Raw genomic sequence first — 12,225 nt, forward strand, 5'->3', positions numbered from 1 at the left:
GGTAAATTTAGCGTTTTTCATACCTTATTTCATATCATACCTCATGGTGTTTGTTCAAGTAAAAAGTGTCCTTTTATCAACTGCAGATTGTATTAAGTGGGCGTGGCCTCGCGGAATTAGTGCCACTTAGCCCCGCCTACACGACACAGTTGGTCCCCCCCCCTTGACGCCCATTTGTTGGCCGACGTAAAGGGGGTGGGGTGTAGACCTTTTGGCCAGCCTGTTCCAATGGCCGGTGAGGGGGCGGGGCCAACTGTGGCGTTGTGGGCGGGGCTAAGTGGCGCTAATGCCGCGAGGCCCCACCCACTTAACACAATCTGCAATTGATAAATGATGACTTTTTACTTCAACAAGCACCATGATGTATGATATAAAATAAGGTATGAAAACCGCTAAATTTACCCTTTACATCTGTGTAGAGATGTCAGAATGCAAAAAGGAGGTGACAGTGTCAATTTAAAACAGTATACTTACAAAAATAAATAAAAAGTACTACCAAAGGCACACTGGGAAAGATGAACAGTGTGATAAAGATGCATTAATGTAGTAATCTATGAAAATGGGACATAGAATTGTGCATGGGAATATTTATTGGGTCTAGTTAATTTTCATCCTGACAGCAGATGTCAGGCTACCCATATACATTAGATTGTCAGCTGATCACACTCATCACAAGCTACATGACCAGCTTTGTATCATACCTCTATTGAAGTTACCCATGTAAAATTTGTAATACAATTAATAATTCTAAAATAGCAAAAATTTTAAAAATGTGCTCCGTACCTAAGACCACTAATGTTCTGTGACTGAACACTTTCTTCCACTGCTCTAGGACATGACTGAAATTATGCACAAGCCTTTTATGAAGCAATAAACTGTATACTGAAGCAGTCTGAATGGCCTGCAAGAAGAAGAAAAGAAAACAAAACAGAACAGTGTTGTAATTTACAAGATAGAAACAATGCCGGCATCTTTTACCACATTCTTGGCTGGTTGGTCATGAACATGGGATTAGATTAATGCTCTACATTTGATATGTCTCCAACCCTTTCCTCATTGATTGCAAACTCTTGCGAGCAGGGCCCTCACTCCTCATGTTTGACTACATGTAGATGGCTATATGTCTATCTCTGCAATGTCTGATTTTGTCTGTGTGTGTATTCCAGAATTGTAAAATGCTGCAGAATATGTTGGTGCTCTATAAATAGATTATTATTAACCCTTTCATGATGCATGGGGATTCAGAGAGGAGTCACATTGTGGCCCCTGGACTGAAGCTATTAGCTGGCAACTAGTGACTAGCTGGCTAATTAACCATTAATGGTGCGTTTACACAGGCAGATTTATCTGACAGATCTTTGAAGCCAAAGCCAGGAACAGGTCATAAAGGAAAGACTGAGATTTCTCCTCTTTTCAAATCCATTCCTGGCTTTGTCTTCCAAAATCTGTCAGATAAATCTGCCTGTGTAAACGCACCATTAGTAAGGTGTGAGCTCTACCTTCTGTTGTATATTGGTAAGGCTAAGGTATGTTAACACTAGCGGCTTTGCAGGGTCCTTGCAAGTTGCTTTTGGTGTATTATTTCTAGTTGTCAGTTGTATATAGCTGGTTATACATTCTTTATACTTTTATACCATTGTGAATAGGTTAATCAGTGTTTGTCCACTATGTAGAATTAGTTTGTTGTGTCTATCTGCGTGTTTTTGCAGTTTTTTGTTGTCTCCAATTTGTCAATCATAATCCTCTTTGTTAATAGTCAATATGGAGTTGTACGAGGGGCTGCAAATAAGTCTTTGGCTTTGTGTTCTTTTTTTGTTTCTATGGTAAAGAATGTTACATCACATGAAAGCCTTGTGTCTCTAATATATGTTTTGCAAATTTTGTGTATGTAGCTTATGGCAACAGTGATCTAGGCACGCAGGAAAACATAATGGCGGAGTCTGAGGCGAAATTCACAGCAAATGAGAGCAAAGGAGTGAGAAAATTGTGGTTTCTGCAAGGAAAGTACGTGAGGGATATTCATGGTGATATGTCACAGACATTGGGGAAGCAATGCCTTTCATATTCTACAGTTAAGAGCTGGGTTGTCAAATTTAAAACGGCCGCTTCAGCACCAAAGATGAGGAGCGTCCTGGACGACCAAGTGTGATTTTTGTTCTGGAGATCGTTGATGTTGTGCACAACCTCATACTAGAGAATTGGCGAATTTCAGCTAAAGGAATAGCAGACATCATGGGGATTTCTCGTAAACGTTTGTATCATTATCCATGAACATTTGAACATGAAGAAGCGGTCTGCAAAGTGGGTCCCCAAATGTCTGACAACAGATTAGAAGAACATGTGAGTGACAACTTCAGAGTCCATTTGTCAGTGTTTCCTGACTGAAGTTACTGGATGGACTGGTCACTATGGATGAGACCTGGATTTATTTGTATGACCCTGAAACCAAGGAGTAGTCAAAAGAGTTTAGGCAAAGTGGCAACTGTGTTCTGGGATAAGGAGGGTGTGCTACTAGTGGACTACTTTCAAAATACTACCACCATCAATGCAAGGTATTACATTGAACATTCGGACCAACTGAAGGCAGCTCTGAAGGCTAAAACACGCGGAAAGCTGTCCAAAGGAATCTTGTTCCTATAAGACAGCGCCTCCGCTCACACTGCACAAGTGACCACAGCAAAACTGGTGTAGCTAGCCTTCCAGCTGGTTGACCCCCCCCCCCCCCCCACACCTTATTTACCAGATCTAGCTCCTTCCAACTATCACCCGTTTCTAAACCCAACGCAACCATGCCATGGCTGCTACAGATTACTGGTTTGGGGCACAACCAAAATCCTTCTTTTACTGATGTAAGAAGTGTATTGCCATCAGTGGAGAGTATGTGGAATAAATGTAAAAGTTTTGTCTTCCTATCTCATTTCTTTCTGGGTAAAGCCAAAGACTTATCAGCAACCCCTCGTATAAATGTTGTTTAGAGTCTTTTGTTGATTTTTTTTTTATGTATAATGTTATTGATTGGTAAACAAAACAAAATAAACGCCTGACAGTGCGCGTCCCCAGCCTCATCATCAACAGATGCAGAGACTCTGCCAGCCTTAAGGAACAAGAGCCCATTTCAGGACTGGTGAGAGATGGGCATCCATCCAGTTATTTTATATATCAATCAATAACTAATTACTAAAAAAATAACAAAATACTATAATGAACATTTATACAACTCCTTATTGACTATTAACTAGGAGGATTATGATTGACAATATGGAGAAAGCAAAACCGCAATTAACAAACAGACTAATTCTACAGATATATTTAGACACAACAAACTAATTCTACATAGTGGAAAAAACATTGATTAACCTATGTACAAGCACAGTGGTAACCATTTAAATGCCGTTAAAAATGACTGTGGCATTTAAATGCTGTTAAAAAAAATGATCCTCGATGCGATCGCGAGAGGGGCGATTCCTTCCACTTGCCGGACTGGGGCTTAGTGAAGTAATGACACAAATCCTGCATATCACACATATGTACTGCATTGATCTCTACAAGCAATCGGTGCATTGCTCGTAGAAGCCCTCTTAAGGACCCCCTTTTCCCATTTCATAATTTAACATATTTACTATCGCTGCATGCAAAATCACCAGAACTATTAAATTATTGAATTCCTGATCTCGCACAGTAACTGGTGTAAACGCATAGGGTGAATGGCATAAACACACAACCGCCCAAAATGAATTTTTATACTGCCAAACTGGAACAAATAATGTTGTTCCAGTTTGGCAGCATATTTCATGGGAAAATCAAGTCTGTCATTGCAAAATACAATAAGCGTAGCAAAAAATAAGGCCTCACAAGGGTCTGTAAGTGAAAAATGCAAGCAATATGGCCTGTTAACCACGAAGAGAAAAAAGTGCAAAAACGCAAATTGGCTCCACCGCTAAGGAGTTAATGTGTCATGTTTTCTGAAAACGCATATCAAAAACAAAACAAATGACTGAGGGAACACAACCATTCATTTCATTATTTTGACAGGTTTTCTGTTCCTCCACAGTAGGCAGTGATAACTGCTTACTGTCTGGCTTCCAAGATGCTAAGTGACAATGCTGTGCAGAGCTCACACCCAGCAAGTAGGGAGGACAGTTTACTGTACAACCCAAGGAGATTAATAATGATGCTATGCATCACCACGTAACTCCAAACTCTGAATCCAACCCATTGAGTATAGAACACGCAGGTCTGTTGCGAGTATAACTACCCATTTAAGTCAAAGGTTGCAATCTGCTGTGGATTTCATGAAGCTACATGTAAACATACTCTATAACGTCTGCATGCTTTAAAGCATAACTGTCATGTTTTTGTTTATTGCAGAAATCAGTAGTATAAGCAATTTTAAGAAACTCTGTAATAGGTTTCATCAGCCAAAAAAGCCTCCTTCTGTACTCAAGAAGCAATCTCCCAGCCTGCCCCCCCTGACTTCTTATCTGTGCATTATCAGGCAAACACGTCTTCATTACAGAGAAGCTAGTGAAGACGGGCTCTGCTCTCTCCATTCTATCCTTATGGAGGGGGGAGGGGCCGAGGGAGAAGGAAGAGGTGACATGAAGGTCAGCTGTTTATAGACTCTCTGGGCACCTAAACCACAGGATTCAGGGGTCAGAAAGGTCAGTGCTTATCTATGAACTTACTGAGAGAAGATTGCAGGGTGTTGTGCTGTGCAGGACTGCTCCGTGCTCAGTCACTCCTAACAGCCCCTCCCCTCTCCATAGCCACATAATGGAGACAGAAATCCTGCTTCATTTGATGTGAGGGGGGAGGCTGGGAGATTGCTTTTTCAGTACAGAAGGAAACTCTTTTAGTACATAAAACCTATTACAGAGTTTCTTAAAATCGCTTGTACTGTTGATATTTAATGTTTTCAGAAAAATGGCCCTGAAATGACAGTTACGCTTTAAGTACACAGGCAGAAGGGAAAGGGAGTGAAAAAGGTCCAACTTTTCAGCATTGATTACTATGCTAAGAGGGTAGGCTGGGTGTTAATGCAGGCAGAAACCACTGTCAAGTAACAGAGAAACTAGGCTGCTCTATAATTTTTTAACAGTGTTACAAACCAGCACTTTTCACCCTCTCAAACTAGGTCAATTAAAGGAGAAGTCCGGCCAAAATGTATTTTTTATATGTTATTAGTTATGGAAAGTTATACAATTTTCTAATGTACATTAATTATGGGAAATGCTCATATACTGCTATTTCCCTTAATTTAGTGTATCAGGAAGTGTTAGAATTCTCTCAGAAGCAGTGACGTCACGACGAAAGGTGTAATTCCTATGGAGTGTCCAGCAGGGGGCGCTCTATATATAGAAGTCAATGAGTACCATTGACTTCTATATATAGTGCGCCCGAGCTGGACACTCCATTGGAATTACAATGGATGTGTGTATGTAATGTAATGTACTGTAATGTACTGTACTTTGCGATTGAATACATTTATGGAATACTTTGGGGAGTAAGTGTCCTTGCTCCCTAAAGTATCCCATAAATGTATTCAATAAATACATTTGCAGGGCACCGAGCAGGGAGGGAGAGAGGTGCCATCTACCTCCCCCCTCCTTGCTCGGTGCTGGGAACATATACAAAGTACTACTCCCCCATTATCTGCAGATAATAGGGGAGTAGTACCTGTGCTATCTTATCGCCGCCCGCGCCGCCGCTCACAGAGGTGCCGCTCCGCCGCCGCTCACAGAAGTGCCGCTCCGCCGCCGCTCACAGAAGTGCCGCTCCGCCGCCGCTCACAGAAGTGCCCTCTCCTCCGACGCTCACAGAAGTGCCCTCTCCTCCGACGCTCACAGAAGTGCCCTCTCCTCCGACGCTCACAGAAGTGCCCTCTCCTCCTCCGCTCCCCCCCTCCTCCCGGCTTAAAACACTATGGCCCCGCTGACTCCCCGCCGCCACTCACACTATCCGGCCAGCCGCCGCTCTGTGTACCTGTATGCCGGCCGCGTCAGCCCTGACCCACCCCGGCCGGGAGCACGGCGCTCCTGGTGCTTCCTGGTGTACCGGCCGGGGTGGGTGAGGGCTGACGCGGCCGGCCTGCAGGTACAGAGAGCGGCGGCTGGCCGGATAGTGTGAGTGGCGGCGGGGAGTCAGCGGCGCAAACCATAGTGTTTCAAGCCGGGAGGAGGAGGGGGAGCGGAGGAGGAGAGGCACTTCTGTGAGCGGCGGCGGTGGAGCGGCACCTCCATGAGCGGCGAAGGCGCGGGCGGCGATAAGATAGCGCAGGTACTTCTCCCACATTATTTGCAGATAATGGGGGAGTAGTACTTTGTATATGTTCCCAGCACCGAGCAAGGAGGGGGGGAGGTAGATGGCACTTCTCTCCCTCCCTGCTCGGTGCCCTGCAAATGTATTCATTGAATACATTTATGGGATACTTTGGGGAGCAAGGACACTTACTCCCCAAAGTATTCCATAAATGTATTCAATCGCAAAGTACAGTACATTACATTACATACACACATCCATTGTAATTCCAATGGAGTGTCCAGCAGGGGCGCACTATTTATAGAGCGCCCCCTGCTGGACACTCCATAGGAATTACACCTTTCGTCGTGACGTCACTGGTTCTGAGATAATTCTAACACTTCCTGATACACTAAATTAAGGGAAATAGCAGTATATGAGCATTTTCCATAATTAATGTACATTAGAAAATTGTATAACTTTCGATAAGTAATAACATATAAAAAATAAATTTTGGCCGGACTTCTCCTTTAAGGAGATACTGTTGCCTATTGTTCACCTCCTAAGGGCAACAGCCCTCAGATGACTAGGGACAAAGTAAAGGCAGTGAGGTAACAACTGTGTGAACGTAGCTCAAAAGGATCTACACTTACCCTGTGCACTGACTCGGCTTCTTCATCATTTTTGGTGAAAATTAATATCTTCTGGGCACGGATGGGTGTAAAATCTAAACACTGCAGCAATACTGACATTTTTTCACAGTTAAAGCAAAGCTGAAGTACCTAGGCGAAAAGACAGATGTTACTACGCTTACTGTACACTTCCTCCTTTACCATTTAATTTGTGGCTAATTACAATTAAGATACCAAATTTATATTTATTTGTTTTCACTACGGTTACTACTTCAACTACCTAATTAAAGAAGTCCCGCAAAACTTATTAAAGTATTGTATTGCCCCCCAAAAGTCATACAAATTACCAATATAGACTTATTACAGGAAATGCTTATACAATTTTTTTTTTCCCTGCACTTACTAGCCTATCAAGGCTTCCCATCCTCGATAAAATGGTGATGTCACTTCCTGGATAACTTGGTGATGTCCCTTCCCCTGGATAACAAGGTGATGTCACGACCCGACTCCCAGAGCTGTGTGGGCTGTGGCTGCTGGAGAGGATGATGGCAGGGGGACACTGAGGGACACAGAGCACTGGAGGGACACTGAGCATCCCTCTGCCATCATCCTCTCCAGCAGCCACAGCCCGCACAGCTCTGGGAGTCGGGTTGTGATATCACCAGCCTTGATGCAGTAGTAAGTGCATTGAAAAAGCACTTTATAAGCATTTCCCGTAATAAGTATATATTGGTAATTTGTATAACTTTTGGGGGGCAATACAGTACTTTAATAAATATTTTTGTCGGACCTCTCCTTTAAAGCAAACTCTTTAGTGTGGCTCTTTCTTGTCACAGCGAGCACTGGTGGAAGCAAATTGTAACCTGGATGACCATGAGACAAGTGGTTGTCCCAACTGCAGTCTTTAAGCAGGGTCATAAAGACAGCAGTGGAGACTACACCTGAGGGGGGGGGGGGGGGGGGGGGGGGGCAAGAAGCAAGGAGACAAAGTTGTCTTAGTTTCATTTTTGTTTTCCTAGATGGAAAATGACCTTGTGAGTATAAGAAAAGCAGATGAATCCTGCTAAGCTGAAAGGTTTGCCTACTACAAACACAAAGCTTAAGACAATTAGCACATTGCCTGCAGGAGAGGTGCAGCCTGCGCAGGTATAGCTAAAGGCTGTAAAGGACAGCCCAACCCACCGTGTAGTGCCTATTGCTGACGGCTCATTGCTAGTGATGTTGGTGTAGCGCTTTCCTTTAAAACAGCTGCCTGCTACATATAGATAATCTTTTGACATGTTTTAGCAGATAATTTAATAGTGTAATAGGGCCTTAACACTTTTGGATTAGTCTCACCTCCTAGTGACAGCAGCCTACATGCAAGGTCATTAGTGTCCTCAATGACAATGGAGTTACACAGGCAACCACAGGCTAAATACAGGAGTCCCATAACAAAATAAACTGAATGTATACAGATACACCACTGATACACATATTTACACTGGAATGTGATTACACTAGTGCAGATGTAAACCCCATGAATAGACCGTACACAGGGAAATCATTCCCCAAGTGTAATAAGAACTATTGAATGAGAAACAATATCTCCTCCAGAAGATCCTTATAAGCAGATACATCAACAGATTGTTTGAATCAAAAACCATAAAGCATTTCCTTTAGTGGTGGGTTCTCTTACAAGAGTCCTGCATTGACAGAAGCTGCTGCAGAACAGCTTTGGAAGCAAATCTGTCAATTACTTGAGACTTTGCTGACATATACACATGTCAGACAATACTGACATACACACCATGCACACACAAACACACAAATACATAGATTCACACAATGACATATACATATATACCCACAGATACATACATATGCAAAGCACTTACAACTCCCCCTCCTTCTCCTCTCAAGCTGATCTCTGCACAGTAGTTTTGAGGACCTGCAGTTCATGTAAACAGGTCCTTCAACACTCTCCTCTGTGTGCAGGACAGTGGTAGGTCATGCTTCTCTGTTCATGCTTATGTGGTTGGTCATCCTTCTCTGGTCATGCTTCTTATGTTTAGCCTGCTCATCCTGCACTACAGTGAGCAGACTGAACAGTACAGTGGTGGGTCCCTCTCCGGGCACCTAAAAGGGGGGCTGCTGTCAGTGAATTAACCTGAAGGCAGACCACGGTTCTCTTTGCCCCCTTACTGCAGGGCCCCATAGCAGTTGCGTGGCCTGCCTACACGATAGCTACACCACTTGCTAAATATCTGGTTTAACCTTACTTTTTATATACTGCAGTTAATACCTGCTGCACATTTGCAAATAGAACTGCTTGCTCCATACTGGTGATAACAACATGTGGATCTGAAGTGTATTGCAGTAGGAGTTGCAAGTCATGAATCCATTTGTTTCCAACTGCAACAATTTGCTGAGGTGTGCCTTCTCTGTTCTCTACAGTTACAATTTTCTTATAGATGTGAAGTATTTCTGACATCTGCAACAAGACATGTTAAGTAATTAATAAAAAACATCAGGAGAATGGAAAAATCAGTAAGGAACCTCTGGATGTGCAGATCCTAATGCACTCATTTATTACAGACATTAAGTGACTTCAAGGGTACTTTGTAATATTTATTATGGAGAAGAGGATTACTCATTTCACCTGGTGTCTCAGCAAAAAGCACCAAAGTGATTCCATGTATACTACTAAAAAGTCTACCAGCATTATATTGTACTTAATTAAATAGCACATTATGATGAGAGAAAGGGAACAGCTCTGCCCCTAGTGAGCAGTGGAAATCCCGGGTTTGGTGCATAATGCTATCATACACATTTTCTCGAATTTCCTTAATGGCTCCCTTTTTTCATAGGCATATTTTTCAGTTGTAGGAAATTCAGCCTAAGGGTGAGTTCACACAACGGATCTGCAGCGGATTTCACGCTGCGAGTTCACAGCAAAATCCGCTGCGAATCCTTCCCTGCACTGGATCCTTAACCCCCCCGGGCTGCAGTATGAAATCCGCTGTGAATCAGTTACCTGTAGGCTGAATTTGCTACAACTGAAAAATATACCTATACTAAAAAAAGGGAGGCATTAAAGAAATTCGAGAAAAGATGCGTATGATGGCATGATACTCCAGGTCCTTCACTGCTCACTGGGGCAGAGCTGTTCCCTCGCTCTCTTCCTCATCCAGCCTGAAAGCAACAGAGTTTAAAAAAAGTACAGCCCAGACTGTCCCTTTCACATTTTGTTTACAGCATTTCCTTTACTAATGACCTTCCAATCTTATTGGCACAAGGACTACACTCAAAGTTGTATCTCCCATAACTGCATCAGTGAGACAAACTGTAGCTGTTTGAGGACAGCACCAATCACATGTTAAAACTCCACACTCTATGTCCAGTTACACCAAAAGTCTTGCCATAAGGGATTCATCTGTACATTGTACAAAAATAATTTCTTTCAATGACTAGTTATGAAACCGTCAGAAAAGATAGTAGAAGGCAGCAGAATTAAGAGCATTTCTCCAAGGTAATAAGTCCTAAAGCTGATTGGGTGTCTCAGCACTGATCTGATTTACTGACATCTTGAGAACAAGCTAGACAGGATTTCGTGCAATAAGGTGAACATTAACTTAAAGTATATGTGGATTAAAAAGGAAAAAAAAAGTCTGGGATCTGCTTACCTCTGATCCTGCTTTTGAGAACAGTGTGTCTACTTCATCAAAGACAAGATGACAAAGACGAAGGAGGAGAAATCCATGATGCTTCAAACATCTGAGCAAACTGTGCGGGGTAGTGACAATAACCTCACCTGTCCATATAAGCAAGGGGTTAAACCAAGACACATGAAGCCCAGCCCAAAAGAAACACTGAAAGTTACTACTTAATCTTACATTGTTTTTTAATGTTAATGTTTTCAACGTCTTCTTTTTTAAGTCCAACCAGCATAAGCAATGAACTCACTGGTCGGATGTATTTACTAAATTCCATTAGCAGGTAATACACAGAGTGAGCTTTGTTCCATCCAGGGCAAATGATCACTGCATGGGGCTGGAAAGAGAAAAAAAAAAAAGGATGAGCTGAAATCTATGCCTAAAAATCTGAAAGTGCATTTATATTGGATACCTAGGGACTGTTTCAGTTAATAAAGAGTGAGGTGGGGAGATTTTGGGGTATGCTGCATTTACCATAATCTTTTTGTAGTGTCAAGTAGTGATGGGAAAGCTAGTTCATTTTGGGGATTAGTTCACAGATTTAGTTTAATTTACCCCCTTGCAATCTGACCTGTCTCTCTTTATTTAGTAATAAAAGGTGAGCATAACTTTCCTTAAAATATTAAAACTTTATTAATAAAAAAATACAATATGAAATTTCTTACATTAAAAAAGAAGAGACAAATGTGTCCACTGTGCAACATATCAGGACAAAAAAAGGGCACAGAGTGATTCTCGTAAAAAATAATCATCTCAATCACCTATCCATACAAGTAAATACAGTGGTACCCCTGTTTAAGAGTAACTTGGACTGAGAGCACTTTGCAAAAAGAGTTTACAGTTTTTAAAAATTGTAACTTGGTTTAAGACCATTGCTTTGACTTAAGAGCTTCCTGCACTGGGTGGGAGGGACATGGTCTACGTAGATTGATCTCCAGCACTGTACTCTACCCCAGGAAGTCTCCCTCACCTTCCAAATCATGTCAGATCCACTTCAGTTAGGAGCAGACAGAGGAGATAATCTCTTCATAGCTGTAACCCCTCTTTCCCCGGGCACAGAGTGCTGCTATACTCTGCCCTCATCTGCCCTGCTCATTCCTTCATGCTCCCTGCAGTTTGTCAGCCCTTGTGTTTTCTATCCTCTCCATTCCTGCTATAATGTGCCTGCACTTGCACTCAGGTATTAACACTGCTGTATAGAGAAGTTTGTTGCTGCCCTCCTGCGCAGCTGTGATTCTCACTTCCTGATTAGTCCATGCTGAACACACACCCCTTCCCCATTGCTGTCAGGGGACCACTCAGACCTCTGACAGCAACCCTGCTTCTCTATAATAGCCTTTTGTACTATGCTACTGCATTATGGGCATCTGCAGTTCCATTCTGTATCTACAAACTGCTGCTGTGTTTTCAGGTTTATCCACTTACTATACATTCACATGCTGATTGCTGAACTGTACAGTAACTTATAATATGACATTCAGCAGTGCCACTTTGTTGTAAATAAAAAACATGCTTGAAAACAAAACAATTGGGAGTCAATATGTACTCTAATAACTCTAAAATCAAATAGCAGGTGTCCAAATCCCAGTCACTAGCTCTCAAAAAGAAAACAGCAGTCTGCCTGTGATTTGTTACAGACGAAATGGTAGCATTAGAAAAAA

General features: G+C 42.4%; 1 protein-coding gene across 5 annotated transcripts in view; it reads right to left on the reverse strand.

The window, feature by feature from the left end:
- TDRD12 (tudor domain containing 12) overlaps positions 1–12,225 on the reverse strand; it is a 181,804-nt gene that overhangs the window by 64,321 nt on the left and 105,258 nt on the right. For all 5 annotated transcript variants that reach the window (XM_069966193.1, XM_069966195.1, XM_069966194.1 and 2 more), the window contains 5 exons: positions 10,745–10,901; positions 10,535–10,662; positions 9,154–9,342; positions 6,891–7,019; positions 784–901 (listed from right to left, as the gene is read on the reverse strand). In XM_069966193.1, the coding sequence (XP_069822294.1) occupies positions 784–901; positions 6,891–7,019; positions 9,154–9,342; positions 10,535–10,662; positions 10,745–10,901 (721 nt within the window). The remainder of the gene's footprint in view (positions 1–783; positions 902–6,890; positions 7,020–9,153; positions 9,343–10,534; positions 10,663–10,744; positions 10,902–12,225) is intronic.

This window comes from Dendropsophus ebraccatus, chromosome 4, assembly GCF_027789765.1.
Source record: "Dendropsophus ebraccatus isolate aDenEbr1 chromosome 4, aDenEbr1.pat, whole genome shotgun sequence".
Taxonomy (NCBI): domain Eukaryota; kingdom Metazoa; phylum Chordata; class Amphibia; order Anura; family Hylidae; genus Dendropsophus; species Dendropsophus ebraccatus.